A 20303-nucleotide genomic window follows, 5' to 3' on the forward strand; every position below is an offset into this window, starting at 1 on the left:
TCCTCCTTCTTTATAGAGTTCTAAAAGTGGAGGGAGGTTATGGGGGGCTTCACTGTACTTCTACCATGCTCTGTTTGTTTCACGTCAGTTACCTAAGATTGCTTCACAGTGACAGTCATCACACATCAGCTTCATTTCTTCACCAACCGTTCCCAAGTGTGAAGGTTTTGGGAAAACCCAGGAACCTGCCCCCTAGGAGCAGCAGCCGTGGGGTCTGGCTGCAGGGAGGGGGCGATGCCCACCTTCTCGTAGGGGATCTGCAGCAGCTCCAGCACCACGGCGTGGGCGCCCATGTTCCGGAGCAAGCGCTGTTGCTGCTTCCTGCTCTTCCGCACGGATGCGCTCTCTTGAACACAGAGTTTGCTGAGTCGGATCAAAATCTGGTAGGAAGAAAGGTCAAAGTTTCTCGTCAACTCACATCTCTGTTCTGAGGATCTAACCTGGAACCTGGCCACTACAGTTCCTGATACCTCACTGGGTACGTGGAATTTGCTAAGAGAATAGATCTTAAGCATTCTTATCTCCCCCTACCATCCTCCAAAAGTTACTTCTGTGAGTGATGGATGTGTTAATTAACTTGATTGTGGTAATGATTTCACTATGTATATATCAAATTATCACATTGTCAAGTATATTATAATTTTGTCACTTATACCTCAAAGTTTGAAAAAAAAAAGTTGTAAGAAACAAAAATCAATCTCAGAAAAGTAGGAAGCATAGTTGGAAGAAAGATTGCCAGGGGGTGGTGTGGGCAGGAAGGTAAAAGGGATCACAGTCCATTAAGAACATAGTAAGAGGGAAAGTTCTCTAACTTGTAGGATCCTTACTGGTTGTATTGAACCAAATCCACATATGGCTAAGAACAAGTCTTCTAGATTAACGACTGGATTATGGCTCCATCAGCAAGTGGGATGCTTTCAGGTATCCTAAAATGGTATGGGGGCTTCCCTGTTGGTTCAGTGGTAAAGAATCTGCCTGTCAGTGCAGGAGACGCAGGTTCAGTCAGTCCCTGGTCCGGGAAGATCCCCTGGAGAAGGAAATGGCAATCCACCCTAGTGTTCTTGCCTGGCAAATTCCATGGACAGAGGAGCCTGGTGGGCTACAGTCCATGGGACTGCAAAAGAGCTGGACATGACTTAGTCACTAAACAACAACAACAACAAAGCTATGACTCAGCATCACTGCCAAAAACTTGGGAAGAATTTGTTCTGGGGTAAAAAACAAACAAAAACACACCAAGCTTCCAGCCTCTCAACTTTGAATCAACCTATGCAAAGATTTCTAAAGAATTAAGGTTCTCATTGGTGACACTATGTGTCAGCAATCAAGATAAATCATTGATAACTTTACCACTTCACTCTTCCTTCAATTGTAAACCTTCAGAAGTATAGGTGCTGGTGGTCCCCATACAAGGTGAGGAAACACACATGATGTGAACTGAGGCCTGACACTAAGACCTATGCACTTGACCTCAGAGGTCCCTTTCTCTCTGTTAAACTTCCCACCACGGGAAAGGCTCAGGGGAGGGCACATACCTCTTTGACCACCCTGTAGTTGTAGCTGCTGGTGCTCTCATGCTGCTGTGACTTGTTATTCCCCTCCTAGGAACCAAAACGAACGTGACTGGGGTGTGCACAACTCTTGGGTTCCTGTCCATTTGTTAGGGTTAGCTCACAATCTCGGAAGGAATAGGAATTTTGCAGTGTTTTCCGGCCATCATGGGGCTTCCCAGGTGGCACTAGTGGTAAAGAATCCTCCTACCAATTCAGGAGACACATGAAACGTGGGTTTGATCCCTGGGTAGGGAAGATCTCCTGGAGGATGGCATGGCAACCCACTCCAGTATTCTTGCCTGGAGAATCCCATGGACAGAGAAGCCTGATGGGCAGCAGTCCATAAGGTTGCAAAGAGTCAGACACGACTGAGTGACTGAGCACTAGCACTAGCCAGCTGTCCTGCTAGGTTTATGCCCGAGTCAATCACTTGCTCACACTCAGCTCTCCATGATGGATGTTATTTCACTGATTGGGAAAGGATGGTGGACCAGGCATAGCTGGAGAACAGGTTCATTCTGGAAGGGGCACCTGGTGCCCAGGTGAGTCTGCGAGGGGCACCTGGTGCTGCACTTCCTAGGAGAATGGCTATCACCCGGATAACAAGCAGACCTCTTGAGATCCCAGCCCATCCTAGCATCTGCATTTTTACCTAAAACCAGAGGAGGACGTTCACTTGTTCTCAGGACCCACGCATCTCCTCCGGCAACCTAACCTGTGGTCACCCACCTCTGTCTTCTTATGCTCGTTTTCTCCAGATGCGCCGTCCATGGCCTCGTCGGGGCCCTGCCCTTTGTACACCCAGAGCTCTGACTTCTCCACGATGGATCTCAGCTGGTCCAGGTCTTGTTTTATCTGCTTGTAGTTATCGACATCTTGGCTGGTAACGAGCAGCTGAACCTGAACGAATGCAATTGACCAGTGGCACTCAGCACCCTCTCAGACAGATGACGACACCACCACCAATAACACAAGTACACACACGTGTGTGCACACACGGCCACCCAAGCTACCTGTTTGAAGGCCTGGAGGACCTCCTGTCTCTGACTGAAGTGCCGAAAGAGGAGCTGCAGGGCCCCCGACACCAGGGGTGGGTAGTCGTGCATCGTCAAGTGGAGCAGGACTCGGAGGAAAGTTCTGCCGCCGTGGTCATCCAGGTCCAGCGGGGTGTTCTCCTCACTGAGGGGAGAGGTCACGTGAGTCACAGACAGCCTTCACCCGCACCCATGGGCCCAGACACACCTCACTTCATGAGATCCCCAACTCTATGGCCGACCTCAGCAGACCTGGGTATTAAATAACTCCTTTAACAATACCATCTTGTTTCATCTTCAACTGTGTTCTGAGGGGAGGGGACAGTTACAGTGTCACAGCTGCCCAGTGTTTAACCAAAGTCCCCACCTTCCCACAGTGACAGGCCTGGCTTTGCAAACACTCTCCCACCAGATGTTCTGCTGCTGGGGGTTTCAGAGCCGCACACAGCTGTGTTTCTCCCGAGTTACTAGTTTGTTTTTTATTTAAGATGCTAGTCCCAAGAAACCATCTGTGGTGGAGGGCCAGGTTTTTGAGGTCTGCTACTGCTAAGTCGCTTCAGTCGTGTCCAACTCTGTGCGACCCGAGACAGCAGCCCACCAGGCTCCCCTGTCCCTGGGATTCTCCAGGCAAGAACGCTGGAGTGGGTTGCCATTTCCTTCTCCAATGCATGAAAGTGAAAAGTGAAAGTGAAGTCACTCAGTCGTGTCTGACTCTTAGCGACCCCAAGGACTGCAGCCTACCAGGCTCCTCTGTCCATGGAATTTTCCAGGCAAGAGTACTGGAGTGGGGTGCCATTGCCTAGCCTGTACCATATCCCTGATCGTGCACTTGGATGGGGTCACAGGGGCCAACAAATGTGTGTGCTCAGTCATGTCCGACTCTTTGCGACCCCATGGACTGTAGCCCTCCAGGCTCCTCTGTCCATGGGATTCTACAGGCAAGGATACTGGAGTGGGTAGCTGTTCCCTTCTCCAGGCGGGGGGGGCGGGGGGGGGGGGGGGCGGGGGGGGGGGCGTTTAATTTCCCCAGGGATCGAACCTGCCTCGTGCATCTCCTACATTGGCAGGCAAATTCTTTACCACTGCACCACCTGGAAAAAGGGAAAATCACTAGACTATTCAGGTATGGTAGTTTAGTCGCTAAGTCGTATTTGACTCTTGCGACCCCATGGACTGGAGCCCTCCAGGCTCCTCTGTCCATGGGATTCTCCAGGCAAGAATGCTGGAGTGGGTTGCTAGTTCCTTCTCCAGGGCATCTTCCCAACACAGGAATCAAACCCAGGTCTCCTGCATTGCAGGCAGATTCTTTACCGACTGAGCTATGAGGGAAGCCCATCTGCACCATCTGGGAAGCCCCCCCAGTGGCCATGAAAGTGCCCAAAGATTCACTTATCTCATCTCAAACTGGCAGCAAGCAGTTTGGTCCCTCAGGCCCCACTTTGAGAAGTGTTGCCGTGAGTCATCCCCACTCAGTGCTATTCTAGCTTCCTAGCTGGGGTTAATCAGTATATTATCAAGGCTTCTCCCAAGATCTACGCTACGCGGATTGTGTGCTACTTACACAACCAAAAATTTAATAAGCAAGTCCTGACGCTAACGGCAGGCCACCGTGAACCTGAGCACTGGCAGTCAGGTTCTGGGCCTGTATTGTGTTTACAATCAAATGAAGGTCAAATGCTGAGACCTTCATGGCTGCAGACCAGCAAGGGAGGCATAGATAGGACTTAGTACATAAATCCTGTGTTCATGCTGTGCGCTCCAGAAAGGTGTGAAGAAGCTTTCACAGCCCTTCCACACCAGGAAAGCAGTAGAGCGCCAAGACACCACCCAGCAGACTGAAGTGGCACCAGGCTAAACTCAAAACTCCCTGAGTTTCAGAACAGCAATCTCTTCCATAGAGTAAATAATGTTGCTGATTCAAACTTCACAGATTTTACATTAAGCGCTAAGACAGTGAATATCAGTTCACCCTCTCTGGTCTAAACACCCTTATGTAGGTTCCTCCCACATGGACACTGGGCTCAGCCAGGCGATCCGCTTGGACCAATAGGACATCAGCAACATGATGCAAGCGGAGGCTTGCTTGGTGCTTGTACACTGTTGGTCTAGCCTCTTGGGGCCTTTGCACATAGAGCCAGTTACCAAGCTATGCAGAAGCCAAAAGTATCCATGTGCAGAGAAAAAGAGAGAAGTCCCAGCCTTAAAGGTATCACCTCCAAAAAGCCAGAAATGCAAAGACAGCAACATGGATATGCCAACCCCAATCACTAGCTACTATGGTCGCATGACGGACCCAACAGTGATCAGCAGAAGAACCATCTAGCTGAGCCCCAGTCAACCACAGAGTTGTGAGAGACAATAAAATGACTGTTTTAATCCATTTTTCTTTAGCTGTCCTGGGTCTTTGTTATCGTGTGTGAGCGTGGGCTCAGTAGATGTGACTCTCATGCTCCAGAGAGTGGACTTCAGTAGCTGCAGCACATGGGCTTAGATGCCCCGTGATATGTGGAATCTTCCCCGACCAAGTATCGAACCTGTATTCCCTGCACTGACAGAAGGATTCTTAACCACTGGACCACCAGGGAAGTCCTTAATCCATTAAGTTTTGATTGTCAAAAGCAGTACATAACCAAAGCAAATGTGTATATACCAAGAGTTATACATACAGAGTGTTTATACCAAGTTTGCAGGTGTTTGAGCCTTACAGGGATTTGAGTCTCATAATGATGTTTTCAGTCAACAGTGAGCAATCTCATCTTTTTGGAAAGGGTTCACACAGTAATTTCAGGTTACAGACAATGAAAGAACTGCATGCCTGTTTTTATTCTTGTGGCTGCTTGGCTCCTAAAGAGCTTGGGGGTGACTGCGCCCAGTAGCACCCATGAGCATGCTTTCTGCACTCTGTTTTGAGCCCCCTCTTTCTTTCAACCCTATTTCCTCACCATTTAAAAAAGTCTTGTAATGTGTATACTTTGAGAAACCTCCTTCAGTTCTTTCTACTGTAGGCAGGAAACACATATATATGAAGCCAACTAAGATCACTCTGACCTGAGTTCTAGAAGTTATAAAGTGAGGAGGCAAAGAACCTAAACCCAAGGACTAAACCTTTCTGAGTCCAAGGAGAAGTCTTTGAGAGCTAATGGAGAGGAGCCTCCTCCATCTCAGAACCACCTACAAAACAGAAACTGAAAATATACTTTCCTTCCTCCGAAGATGCCCTCAGCTTGTTCTTCAATGTGTTCGAAGTCAAGAGCACCTGAAGAGTTAGAGAGAACAGAACTTTAGATGCAGGAAGTTATGAAAATGTGCTGCCTGTGAACTTCCGCCCCAAAGAGCCTTGCCTCTGCTCATGGATTAACCTCAAGTTTTCCAGCTTCTTTTACTGCAAAGCTCTGAAGCCAGGTCAACCTGGATCACACTGTCCACTGGCTCCAGGTTTCTCCTCAGTGCATGAACCCTGTGAGAGGCACTACCTCTTTACAAGGAAGCTCAGACCTTGCTAGGTGGGTTTATTTCTACTACTATCTTTCTCTTATCCATCACCACTATATCCTGGGCAGGGAAAAACTTCTACTCAGAGTAAAAGTTGCTAGTGGACAGTCAATTTTCTTGGAGAATTTTGTTTTAGGGTGTTTTTTTTTCCCCAGTATTTCACACAACCATAACATTAGAATCCTCAGCTGTCTTATGACTAAGACACTCAAAGATGGAAGAAATAAGATCTACTTCAGAAGGAATCTGGGCTCTTGCAATTATTTGTTTGCCCCAAATGGGTAACTCCCAGGATGTCATTTTTACATATAGTCACCTTCAAATATATTCACATTTTATCCTTGTTTTAGAACGTACTCTCTGGACTTTCAGCTTTCAGTAGACCCGGGTCCAATTTTACGGCAGAAATCCCATCCTGGCATCACTCACCTGGCACATTACTTGGTCCTTCTTGGCTGCTGTTTCCGGAGGATGTTTCTGAAGTCTGGGAATTGCTTTCATCAAACTCCCGCTTAAATATACACAGGAGGCAGGAGATCCTATAATCCAACCTCACATTCAAAATAAACTAGAGATTCAATGGAAATGGAAACAGATTGGTTACATTAGCATACCACCTGGAACACCCCGCCAAACCGCTGCACTCTGGCTGGGCCTGGCATCTGCTGCGTCAATTACCTTAAACCCTAAGTGAGCCAAATATTTGGCTTAAGATTTCAACAGTCTTCAAAGACTTGCATGGGATACATCAATTTTGCCCGCAGCACCTTAAGCTTCTAGTAAAAGCTTCAGCATCCCGGCAATTAATTTAATAATCAGAACAATAAATCACTCACTCCCCACTCCATCCTCTATAAAACATTAATTTCAGCAAGTATCGAATGCCAACGCTGAGCCTTAAGAAGGGCGAAGTTGGCTGCTTTTAAGTGAACTGACAGAGAAAAATGTGTTTTCAGTACGAGAATTAGCTTGGCTCTTTATTTTCTATGAATGACTGTTTCCTTTGATGTAGACGCAAACTCTTGGGCTCCCTCTTCTTTCACTCCCTGTGTTCCCTCCCCATCCGCTCCAACACAAGGATACTTTTTCCATGCTTCTGGCTGGAGCCAAAAAAGAAAGATCAGTCAACCAGTCGGAACTGTAAAAGGACCTTACCGACAGTCTCTTCTCTCTTTATCAAACTAACTGTCCATTCTGCATGGCTTCTCTTGCCCTCAGGCAGTCTCAGGACCTTCCTCGACAAGCACACATCTCATCAATGACTAAGCCCTGCTGGTTCTGCCTCTGCCACTCCTCATGGATCTCTCCCCTGCTGTATTTTACCCCGCTCACAGCCTCTCTCTCCCACCTCAGTCATTACACTACCAAATTTACCAGGTCTACCTCCCAACGGTATTTCTTCTTAGGTTAGCTCCCTGCTTGAAAACAGTCAAAGGCTCCCTCAGAATCAAGTCCTAACACTTCAGGCACCCAAAGTTTTCCAGAGTCTGCCTTTCCAACCTCATTTCTGATAACTTCCTTTCAGCACACGCCACGCCCCTGCCCAAGGAGAAGGGCTTACTGACCTTGAGCAATGATGCTCTGGCTTAACCTGCTCCACCTGTCTGAGAACAGCACCTTGTTTCTAGCAACACCTGTCCATGGCTAAAGGCTCAGATAAAATCTTACCTCCTCTTTAAAATCTCCTCAGGTCCTTACTGAATGGGATCACCAGACCCACCCTTATCTCAGAAGAACATTTTTCTCATGGCTTTATTTCCATGTACACACAGCTTCATCACACCTCCTTTTCCTATTAGACTTTAAACACCCTGGAGACAGAGCCCCTGTCCTAACTGTCTCTGCATTCCTCATACAGCCCCTCATCTAGCCAGGCAAAGTGCGTTGCATATGGTAGATCATTAAGTATTTGCCGAAAGAATCCATCAATTAAATGTTCTCAGATTATTACAGTAATCACTACAGTGAGTAGACCTCAAGATGTAACCAATTTTCACATCACATCAATTCTGATAAACACACATGATATCTACATACTTGGGACCTGTAAGCCATGGCCTGAAATCCTTGAAATATTTCTCTACTTTTGCTCAGACAAAAATTCAATGATTTTCCTGTACTTAAATCATTCTTTATTGGCTTCAGTAATTATTTTGAGGAGTACCACTGTTGCTTTCAAACCATCAGTTAACTGTGATTTTAGAATTTTTAAAAATCCTTCCATCTGTAAACATGCCTATTTCTCTCCTCCATCTCAACTCCTCATCTCCTCCATCCTTCCTGGAGTTGAGATCAGGCAGTGTGAAATAAAAGAGAAAAGTGACTACAGCATTCTTTTCATTAAGGAGCAGCTAATTTTGTTAATGAATTTAAAACTCCCAGGGAGCAGAAAGAAGAAAACATAATTTGTTGGAAGGCTGGAAGGTTCGCATAGGAAGCAGAGGGCTCCCATCCCCACTTCCCTAGGCCAGGACTTTGCTTATACAATTATCCTCTCCTCTTTTTCAGTAAGTCCCCCCTCTCAACGTGATCACTTCCATTCTGCATACAATCTTGCTGATATCCCTTAACTTAAATATGACCAACAATCACCTTTCAGCCCCCGCCCCGACTTTTCTCTGTGCATCTTTACAGCAAATCCACTCAAAACAATTTTCTGCCCTGACTCCCCACTTCATCTTCTCCCGTTCCTTCTTGACCTTGACCTGTTCCCAGACTTGCCAACTGTGCTTCCACCTCGGGTCTCTGCATTTATTGCTCCATCTGAGTCTCAGAGACTCTTTCCCTAAATATGAGTTCCCTCACTGCTCTCTGAATGGGAAGACCTTCTTTGATAATCTCATCAAAACATGTACCCCCAAGGGCCTCCAAACAGTCTTGACTCTCTTTTATATTTTAACATCCTTGGTATATACATTGTTACATGCCTATGTGTTTGTGTGTGCTAAATTGCTTCAGTCGTGTCTGAGTCTTTGTGACCGTTTGGACTATAACCCGCCAGGTGTCTCTGTCCACGGGATTCTCCAGGCAAGAATACTGGAGTGGGTTGCCATGCCCTCCTCCAGGGGATCTTCTGGACCCAGGGATCAAACCCACATCTCTTTTGTCTCCTGCTTCGGCAGGCAAGGATTCTTTACCACTAGTGCTGCCTGGGAAGCCCTTATAAGCTTATGCCCCCTATCAAAATGTAAGCAGGAATGATTTTGTTCATTGCTGGATTTTCAGTGCTTAAAAGTACTTGGCATGGAATCAGTATCAATAAGTATTCATTGAATATATGAATGGTTGAGGGAGGGAGAAAGGGAAGGCTTGAGGGAGGAGTTACAAACTTTATGGAACTTTGAACTGAGTTATGAACAAAAAGCAGGGATCTCAGCTATGGACAGAGTGTGAGTGAATTCTGAGCAAACGAAAAGTATGGCTGACAACAGAGAGCAATGATGAGGGAAAGCAAGGGTAACTGCTGACAGTCTGGCATGGCTGGCAGGACAGGGCATGTTGGGGACGGACAGGAGATGACAAGCAGTAAGAGGGCTGGTTCAGAGATGGCACCCGAGGCTAAGAATCTACCTCCACTCTCTTCCCTAAAGCCTGGGGCTCCATCAAAGCAGGGCCACTGCACACAGATGCTCCCCTGTGAAGCACACTCCTGCCCCTACTTCTGGCCCATGATTACCTGGAGTATTTCAATGATCTTCAGCTTGGTGTCCATCACCATGATGTCCTCCTTCTCCGGCTCGGCCTGCTTCACGTTGCCCTCAGGGGCGGTGGCCGTGGGTGTCATGGGCAGGAAGCCTCCTCCCCGGAGCACCACCTGGGTCATCAGCTCTCCGACCCCATGGATGGACCGCATCACGTTACTGCCTAGGAAGGGCCAGGACAGACCCCGGTCACGACAGACCCCTGGAGCACACTCTGGGGCACACCTGGCCAGGGGCAGAGGCTCTTCAGGACAAGTCATTTCACACGTCTCTGTCCCAATACATTCTATGACCCTGGGAACCTGATAGGTTAATACCTATCAAAAATGTAGGGCTTACTATGGAAGACAGTATGAAGATGTCTTACAAAACTAGGAATAAAACCACCATATGACCCAGCAATCCCACTCCTAGGCATATACCCTGAGGAAACCAAAATTGAAAAAGACACATGTACCCCAGTGTTCACTGTAGCACTATTTATAGCTAGGACATGGAAGCAACCTAGATGTCCATTGACAGATGAATGGATAAAGAAGCTGTGGTACATATACACAATGGAATATTACTCAGCCATAAAAATGAATGCATTTGAGTCAGTTTTAAAGAGGTGGACGAACCTAGAGCCTATTATACAGAGTGCAGTAACTCAAAAAGAGAAATATAAATATCATATACTGACACATATGTATGCAATCTAGAACGATGGTCCTGATGAATTTATTTGCAGGGTAGCAATGGAGAAACAGACATAGAGAACAGACTTATGGACACGGGGACAGGGAGGAGAGGGTGAGATGTATGGAGAGAGTAACATGGAAACTTACACTACCATATGTAAAATAGATAGCCAATAGGAATTGGCTGTATGACTCAGGGAGCTCAAACAGGGGCTCTGTGACAATCCAGAAGGGTGGGATGGGGAGGGAGATGGGAGGGATGTTCGGAAGGGAAGGGACATGGGTGTACCTATGGCTGATTCTTATTGATGTTTGACATAAAACCACAAAATTCTGTAAAGCAATTATCCTTCAATAAAAAAATAAAGTGGCAAAAAAAAAAATTCAGGGTTTAAGGAAGTAGGTGAAAGAGCGTGGGCTTTGAAATTGCCCAAAGGAGCAATTTTATGGGTTAAATAACCTGCCCAATTGTATGGCCACCCACTGCATGCCTGCTGTGGGTGTTAACAAGACACACATCTGGTGCTATGTTAATACAGGAGTTAACAAGACACACATCCGGTGCTGCGCCAACAGCCACCTGATCTTGAGGGCACTGTGCCACCTGTGAGGGTCAGTTTATTCAACTATAAAAGGAGAAAACCCAGCTCAACTGACAGGGTCATGTGGCAAATGACTGCGCACAGGCCCTAACAGGCAGTAGAATGCAAGTAAACGCAATTTTTCTATTCCAGCTGAAAAGACTAGTTGAACAATAATCCACACGAGTACCAAGTATGTGTCTATTACGACACTAAAACAGAGGAGAACAACAAACACATCAAGGCAAATTTTCCTACTCACAAATTGGAAACAGGATACCCAGACACAGTCTGGATTTCATTTACTCACATACTAACGTAAGCACAGAACATCATGGCACATCAAGAGCAGTGAATAAGCATTCCAGCTGTGAGGCGACTTTCAAATGGTGCAGTGGAATGTGCAACTTCATTTATAAATGTAAAAAATACAGCACAGTGTTAACAACCATTGACTCTGAGTCACGGGTCCTTGGTGTCCACTCTACTATTCTTTCCACTTGTGTTTGTATCTGAACACGTTCGTAATGAAGAGTCAAGAAGAAGAGGACCAAGAAAGGATGTGACACCACATGGTAATGCAACAGCACGTGGTAAGCATGACAGAGGCAGGAGGAGGCGCAAGCGCGTCCCCACGTGTGGGCACCGTCAGAGCCCCCACCTCACGTGGGCACCATCAGAGCCCCCATCTCACGTGGGCATCGTCAGAGCCCCCACCTCACGTGGGCACCGTCAGAGCCCCCACCTCACGTGGGCACCGTCAGAGCCCCCACCTCACGTGGGCACCGTCAGAGCCCCCACCTCAGCTCCTCCACGTTGTTCTCACCTTTATTCTCCTCTCCCTTCGCCATCTTGCTGATGGGGAAGATTGTGGTCACGTGCACACAGTCCAATATGGCCAGGAGGATTTTGGTTAATCGGAGAAGGTCGGAGAAGTTGTAGAAACCAAAGTAGATGAGATTCCTAGCTAGGTTGACAACCTATTGTATTTAAAAGAGAGAGGGGGGAGATGGATTAATTAAACAGTATCCTTCGGTTCCATTTCAGGTGGACTATTTTACAAATGACTGATTGTGACCTTCTTTACCGTAAGAGAAGTCATTTAATTTACTTGCAGTTTCTGATCAAATTTAATTTAGTTTCATAAGGAGAAAAAATAAGAAATGAAAATGTGCAGAGCTGCTGATCAGTTCTGATGACTGGTGAATAAAAAACCAACCTCATCACTGGGTCTGTGTAGCTTCCCAAAGATAATAGAGGGCAAGCCAAGGTATATCCAACAAGGATACAGATAACATTGCAATGCTTGGAAATCTAACCCCTAAAAAGGCAAAGTGGTTCCAAGGAGAAATATTCAACTCAAAGGTGATAAGAATTTCTGTCCCTCAAACGATTCACCTACGACAGATCCTAAGCACAGTCTGGTTTCTTTCCTGTCACTTTTAATACAACGTACAGAGCATACATAATGTTCTATCATTTTACATGATTTAGTTCACCATGTTTCTTACAAAACATACAGATCACTTCACCATGAGTTACCTCAAATGTAAGCTTATTTTTCTCCTTATCAGAGAAAGGGAACCTCTGACACACCACATCTCTTAAATATTCCTCCACAAATTCCATGGTCTGAGCGAACCTCTCCTTAATTTCATCTTTGGAGGTTCCACTACTATCGTAGCTAAAAGGAAAGGAGAAAGAAAAGGCAATCAAAGGTCAGGTTCCTCCCAGGGAGGCCTTCCCTGTTTGCTTAGCCCCTAGAGCCAGAACCACCCATCCCAACACTTTCCACCCTCTTGCCCCTATTTACTTTCCCTGCTCAGCAGCCACCACTAACGTATATATTTAGTCTTTTATCTTAGTTATTGCCTGTCTTTCCCCACTAGTGTAAACATAGTTTTCTTTTTTGGCCACATCACACAGCATGTGGGATCCTAGTTGCCCGACCAGGAATTAAACTCGTGCCCCCAGCGTTGGAAGTGCAGAGGCTTAACCATCGAACCACTAAGTCCAAAATAGTTTTCTTGTTTGTTCCCAGATAGATTCTTTAAGCCTGGCAGGCAGGAGACACTTAAGTATTTGCTGAATAAAACAGACAAACAAGGTATAAAAGGGCAATCATACCATCTTTTACCTTCTTGAAGGAACAAATAATGCTTGCTACGCTTAATTATATTTTCATTAAAAAAAAAAAAGCCTTTCTTCTCTGATTGAACTAGACTTAACCTGACCATAAGTCCTTTGTCTTCTGCTACACAGAACACTGCAGCTAAGAGATTTGAAAGCAACACAAGGTCTTAACAGGGCGAAGGAGCCAGGCTCACTCATCAATGGCGATCTCGGAGGGGATCTCAGACCAGAGGCGGGCGTATTTCACGGGGGTGACCTGCTCCTGGGGGTCTCGGTCCACGTGCATGTGGAGCATGAGACGGCAGAAGGATGCCCGCAGGTCGTAGGGCAGGTTCTCGTCGGACATGCAGCGGAGAATGAGATCCACGTCCAGTTGGCCCGAGATATCGTTGATGGCAAGGTACTGGCGGTCCAGGCACATCCTCGCAAAGAGGTTCAGCTGGTACCTGAGAAAAGGAAAGTTGCACAGAGCTCACACTTCCAGAAACACACAGCGGGAGAGTCAGAGGAGGGGCCCAGATCTCACAGGAGTGGTGTATGGCCATGTGAACTTGTACATCAACACTCTTCACCTGCTTGTGTACACTTAAGTCTGGCTTCTGTATCCGGCAGAAAAAGGAACAGCTCAAGCCATGCCAACAGTCACACATGTCTATCCCATGTGGGAGTACCTACGTGGCTAGTTGATTCCATTTTGCCCTTATTTTATAAAATGGGGGAGAAAAAAATGAAAAATCATTTTCATTAGGGTGAAAACGATTGTCTATTTCCTTAGTTATGCCTTTTAAAAAATATTTATTTAGCTGTGCCTGGTCTTAGTTGGGGCACAACGGATTCTCAGTCTTCACTGTGGCATGCAAACTCTTAGTTGTGGCATGTGAGATCTAGTTCCCTAACCGGGGATCGAACCTGGGCCCCCAGCATTGGGAGCTCAGAGTCTTAGCCACTGGACCAGCAGGGAAGCCCTACTTTAGTTTGGCTTTTATACAGCACATTAAAGACCACAAAGGAAATGGTAAAGGTTTTAGACCTTCACTGAGTCTCCTTAGAAATTTTATGACACTTTCGGGGTCTTATCTCATACAGCTCTGCTCTTTGACTTCACACACATGTGACAAACATCATGGAAAAAGTAGGGGACTCCTCAAAATGTCTTAAGGTTTCCTCCTCACCCAATTACATGTGATCTCTGTGAAGTTCCAAACTTGGTCTATTACATGCTCATAACATCAACAAAAATTAGAGTGTCATAATATTCAGAGAATGCAAAGACAAAGAGAAACAAAAGTGCTCATTTACAACTGGTGAGAGCGTGCACCAAAACAGCCAGTCTAGGATTGCTTGCTTAATCAGTTTAAAATATGCCTGTGCCCCAATCTCATAATTTCCTGGTATGGAATGGAAATTCCTACACACACGCACCAATCTGAACAATGATGTTTCCTGACACGAAAAACTAAATTGTGGCACACAATGAATTCAAAGCGAAAAGAAAATGTTGGCATAGTAATAAATGGAATAACATTCAGCAGTCAATATTAAAGAAATGGACCTACCACCATTAGCATGAATCCATTTCAGATTCAATACTGAATAAAAAGGGCAGATTTCAGAGAAAAACTCAGAGTATGGAACCATTTATATAAAATTTCAAGGCTCATTAAAATACTATGTGTTATTTATGAATGCACAGAAATGTAAAATATGAACATACATAGAGTGTGGAAGGTCACCCACCATCTGCGTGAACGGAGAGAACAAAATACAGGAGGGTCACAAAGGGCATTGGAACTGCAAAGTTGAGTTTTTATTAGAAAATGCTGCTAGCACTTCTCCAACCATCTCCTGTTTTCTTTTCTTTTTCAAGTGTTTACTGGTTCCCTTCCCTTGAGGTGGCAGAGTCAACAGGTCTTACAGCTGGGACCAAGGAAACACCAGGATGGGGGTGGAAACCAGTCAACACGGCAGGTTCTCGCTGTCCGAGGAAGGAGTTGTGGATACAGAGGGTGAAGATGAGAACGACCCTATGGTGCTGGAGTGGAGCTAAAAGTCGTGATGTGAACTCAGGGTTTTTATTACATTCATATACATTAATACAGAAACAAATGTGTGTGTGTATGCAGATAGAGACATCAACAGATGTGTGCATACACATGCACATTTCTTAGCTCTGCCTGTAACAGTTCTAAGAGGTTGGCACATTGTCTCCGTTTTGCAGGTAAAGGAACTGGGACATAGAGGTGGATAACTGGACCAAAGTCAAAAAGTTAATATCATTGCTATATTTAGAATGGATAGCCAACAAGGACCTACTGTATAGCACATGGAACTCTGCTCAATGCTATGTGGCAGCCTGGATGGGAGGGGAGTTTGGGAGAGAATGGGTACATGTACGGCTGCGTCCCTGACAGTGATACAACTATCATATTATTAATCAGCTATACTCTAGCATAAAATGAAAAATTTTTTAAAAAGTCAGTATGTAGAGAGGTGACCCCACAGCCTGACTCGTATCTACCACAAACTACATCCATGTGCTACCCCGTGCAGAGACCAACAACTGTGAGACGGGGCTGATGCAACCAAGCAGCTTCCTTGTGACCAAGCCACGCCCAGGTAGCACTGCCCTACTATGTAAGCACTGCTGACAGCTCACACTCTACAAACTCCTGAAATACACATTTGTCTTTCTGCTGGACGTCTCATGAGAGGACATCACAGGGCGCCCGTGCACAGGCCCGCGCACCTGTAGTAGCCAAGGACGTCGCGGTCTTCCTTCTGGCCCTCCTTGGCATCCTGCGCCAGCTCCCGGACACTCTTACTGCGAACCTCCTTGTTGCTGTCCCTCCAGAAGAGCCATACTTCTTCCTCATCCTCGCCTGCCTCCAGAGCGTTCTCTCCGGTAGAAACGCCTTCAAATTCAAAACGGGAGAGCACCAACCTGAAAACATAGGAGGAGGCGGGAAAACTCATTATGTCTGAAATCCTTGCTTGTCGCTGATTAACTATATTTGTGCGTTGAACTCCAGCTGTGCTTTCAGCACACACACACACACACACACACAGAAAGCCACTTCGTTTCTCCCTTTGGCAGAACCATAGGAGAGGCAAACATCGACTTCATACACTTTAGCTCAGGTGTGCCCACTAGGGAGGCTGTGTCTCCCCAGGGGATGCTTGGCAACATCCGGAGACGTCTTTGGCTGTCCCAACTAAATGGGAGAGGTACTGTTGGCAACCGGTACACATACACAGAAGACTGCTGCACTTCCTGCGAGGCACAGGACAGCACCCACAGCACAGAACTGCTTGGCCCCAAATGTCAAAGGCCAAGGTTGAGAAAGTCAGCATTCAGCCCAAGCTCAAAATTAAGTTATGCATGAGACCCCTCCCGCCCAAAAAATCACAAGTTTAGGGCATAAGTTAGTGTTTTTAAAAAACATTTCTTTTTTAACATTGGTATGTTACTGGCAGTATATGCTCCCCTGTTACAAATGAATCAACTACTACTTTCCAAACTTCTGTAGACCAATAAACACTTTTTGAATAGTGGTAATTTCACAAGCTCTTCCCTGCTGCTGCTGCTAAGTCGCTTCAGTCGTGTCCGACTCTGTGCGACCCCATAGATGGCAGCCCACCAGGCTCCCCCGTCCCTGGGATTCTCCAGGCAAGAACACTGGAGTGGGTGGCCATTTCCTTCTCCAATGCATGCAAGTGAAACGTGAAAGTGAAGTCACTCAGTCATGTCTGACTCTTAGCAACCCCTGTCTTAATATTGACAATGAATTACCTTCTTTAAAATTTAAACCTGATGATCCTAACTGGAGAACTTTCAAGTCTTAAAATGAAATTAAGGGTGTGTAAGATGCTCCCCAGTAGCCCACATCACTTTCAACTCAGTAAGCAAAGTGAGTGACATCACCATACAGAGGAGGCCACCACAGCAAAAGCAAATCCAGTAACTCCCCTAATCAAGATGCTGGCGTGAAGATAATCAAAGGCCAGACAACCTGACTTCAGAAGCGAAGGGGCTGGGTTTAACTCCCCATGGCACAGACAATCACTGAGGCACACGCTCTCCATCTAATTCCCATTCTCACCTTTATAGTCACTCCCCGACCCCCACTCACTTGGTCTCAATGAGGATGTCGGCATTGGTTGGATTCAGCACGGCTTTACATATCAGTTCCTGAGTCACCGGAATGGATTTGTTCATGGACACGCAGAGGTCAGAGAGGTAATCTAAGAACCTGTGGGGAAACAGAAACCAAACCAAATGCTTTTTGTAGCCAGAGTAAGGGTTAGGTATTGGGGACGTGGCTCTCCCTCCAAAGGGTAGACCCAAGCTACCTTTACCACAAGTCAGAGAGGCTTTGGGTTTCAGTGTCTGTGTGCATGGTATCACCAGTTACCCAGACATGGGAGGGAGGGAAGAGAAAGGAGGGAGGGAGAGAGCAGAGGGAGGCAAGGAAGGAGGGAAAAAGAAAGAAAGAAAGAAAAGCACAAGAAGGATGGGTGTGACTGCTATAAGGAAGAGGCGATGAGGTAAAAATGAACAGAAGAACCAATCAAGTAAGATCACCTAAGGAAGACGTGGTGATGATGCTAGGTACTCAGAGTGGGGAGAGGTCTGATGCTTGGGGCCTAAATCAGAATCCTGGTTCTGGTTCTTCTCCACTACATTCTAATATGTACTGTTATTTGGGGGAAATTATTTAACCTAACTATGTTTCAGTTTTCTCATCAATAAAAATGGATAACCTTTAACCCCAGAGGGCTCTTCTGAAGATTAAATGAAGTAATTCATGTGAAGTGCTTACTCAGTTCAGTCCCTGGCACACGAGAGGATCCATAAGATGTTAGCTGTTTTTAATAGGTGGGAGGAGTCAGTTTCATAATAACACCTTCAGCTCTCTAGCATCAGTGTTTCTAATATCCACATTGTAAACTAGTTCCCACGTCCCCTGACACGGGGTGGATCTTAATTAAAAGGAGAAGAAAAGAGAGAAGAAAGTGTACAAGGAGGGTGGGATCTGTAAGAATGCAATAGAATTGATAGAATTCACTATTGTAAATACAAACACTCAGGTGATAACTACGTGTGCAAAAGACTTATTGATAGTTGGGGAAGTTCTGACTGGTCATAACAGGGTGCTACAAAGTGAATGAGGGGTTGATAGCTGTCACTTACATATAAGTGCCAGGCACTTCACATGTATTTATCTTCATTTAATTTTCATAACAACTAATCTAGTAGATGAGACTAAAGCTCAAGGTCACCAGCGGGTAAACTCTGGAGCCAGGATTCTACCCTGGTCCCATTTCCATACCATGCTCTTTCCATGACTCAAAGTGCCTCTCAAGACCTGCTCAATCAAGACATGGGGCCTAGCAGGCCCAAACAAAGGACATCTAGTTAAAACAAAAACAAAAACAAAAAAGACCACCATGACCAGCTCAGAGCCTGCATCATAAACACAGAGGCACTTTCTGCCGATCAACCCCACCCTCCGCCTCACCTGGGCTCCCTGTTCTTCCGCACCAGGCTGACGAAGGTGTCAATCTCTGCCGCGGTGATGTGTTTTTCCAGGAGTTTGCGATTATTGTGCAGAAGGGCGGTGATAGTGTCTTCGGCCAGCACGTCATAGCCAATCTGCTTCTGCATGAAGCCGAACTGCTTGGCTATGTACTCCTTCAAAGGGAGGAGAGAGAGGTAAGCAGGGAGGACAGTGTGGTGAGGTGCAGAGCAAGGGAAGGGGCAGCAGCCCCCGAGGAGAGCTACTCCCTTTGAGGAAAATCAGAGGGGAGCATCCTTCCCCAACTTCCCAACCCAGGGTGACAGCCGCAAACTCTCTCACATCCTTTAGTTTACTAAACCTGCCACACAGGTATCACTAAGTAACATTTCCTGTATTTACACACGGGCATTTTATTAAGTCCACAGTATTAATTTTAATGTGGTGACTTATTTTTCTAAAGGTCAAGATTGTTTTCCAGCTCTGATTTTATTACTCATTCAAGAGGATAAACTGTGCCTCACTGCCCTGTGTTGCTGAATAAACATGGTGAATTCTACCTGGATATTTTGAACAATGTTATCACTCCATTGTATTTTCCTTATCTGGGATGAAAATTAAAGTCAGTGGGTAATTAGAAATATGTGAAGAAGTGAAGTGAAAGTCACTCAGTTGAGTCGAACTCTTTGTGACTCCTTGGACTACACAGTCCATGGAATTTTCCAGGCCAGAATACTAGAGTGGGTAGCCGTTCCCTTCTCCAGGGGATCTTCCCAATTCAGGGATTGAACCCAGGTCTCCCACATTGCAGGAAGATTTTTTACCAGCTGAACCACCAGGGAAGCCCAGGAATATATAAACCAGTCAACTGCATTCACAGAACATATGAAAACATCTCTGACTTCTCTTTTGGGATCAGACATGATGTCCCATTGAAATATTTCAGGACGCCAGGAAGCCTCTTATAAATACTTTGTTGTTATTCAAAGATATTTTCCCTGTCCAAGACAGACTGCTTGCTCAAAGTTCAAAAGGCCCTTGAAACTTGGTTTCATTTTAATTCATTAATTTCAAAATCTTAAAAGTGACTAAGGACTAACAGAGCGGACTTGGGCCACTTTTCAGTAAGGATGCGTGTCTGAGAATTCACCAGCCCCCAGGGATATGTCAGTAGTACTGCCAAAAGGCACAGGGCCCATAAACAACCAAACCAAGACACCCACAGCAACAGCAACAAGAAGGACTGGTCTAGTCCTCTGATGTACAAGCAAAAGGTCCCAGCACACATTATAGACTCTGACGCATCCTCATGGGAAGAGAATAAAATCTCTTTAGCACAAGTATGGTGTAAATATGGTACTCACACACAAGAGGTGGGTTTAAACTGACCATAGTGCCCAATGGCAACCTATGCTAATGAATGAACATAGCATCACCAGTGTGTGATGCTTTATATCTACACAGTAGCAAAGGCAAAGTGAATGATTTAGAAATACGGGGTTGGCCAAAAGCTTGTTTGGGTTTTTCGTAACATCTTGTGGAGAACTCAAACTTTTTGGCCAGCCCAATACTTGCTAATAAAGTTGTATCTAATATCTCAGAGCACTGCTTAG

The 20303-nt window shown here is 45.8% G+C and overlaps 1 protein-coding gene across 7 annotated transcripts in view; it reads right to left on the bottom strand.

The window, feature by feature from the left end:
• The window catches only part of ITPR1 (inositol 1,4,5-trisphosphate receptor type 1), a 352734-nt gene that overhangs the window by 162725 nt on the left and 169706 nt on the right, over positions 1–20303 (bottom strand). For 6 of the 7 annotated variants that reach the window (XM_070777087.1, XM_070777086.1, XM_070777091.1 and 3 more), the window contains 13 exons: positions 18694–18866; positions 17305–17424; positions 15921–16115; positions 13369–13620; positions 12584–12725; positions 11868–12021; positions 9756–9943; positions 6509–6647; positions 5789–5843; positions 2567–2732; positions 2283–2453; positions 1536–1601; positions 243–380 (listed from right to left, as the gene is read on the bottom strand). In XM_070777087.1, the coding sequence (XP_070633188.1) occupies positions 243–380; positions 1536–1601; positions 2283–2453; positions 2567–2732; positions 5789–5843; positions 6509–6647; positions 9756–9943; positions 11868–12021; positions 12584–12725; positions 13369–13620; positions 15921–16115; positions 17305–17424; positions 18694–18866 (1959 nt within the window). The remainder of the gene's footprint in view (positions 1–242; positions 381–1535; positions 1602–2282; positions 2454–2566; positions 2733–5788; positions 5844–6508; positions 6648–9755; positions 9944–11867; positions 12022–12583; positions 12726–13368; positions 13621–15920; positions 16116–17304; positions 17425–18693; positions 18867–20303) is intronic. The other variant, XM_070777089.1, reaches the window with a different exon arrangement.

Source organism: Bos indicus, chromosome 22 (assembly GCF_029378745.1).
Source record: "Bos indicus isolate NIAB-ARS_2022 breed Sahiwal x Tharparkar chromosome 22, NIAB-ARS_B.indTharparkar_mat_pri_1.0, whole genome shotgun sequence".
Taxonomy (NCBI): domain Eukaryota; kingdom Metazoa; phylum Chordata; class Mammalia; order Artiodactyla; family Bovidae; genus Bos; species Bos indicus.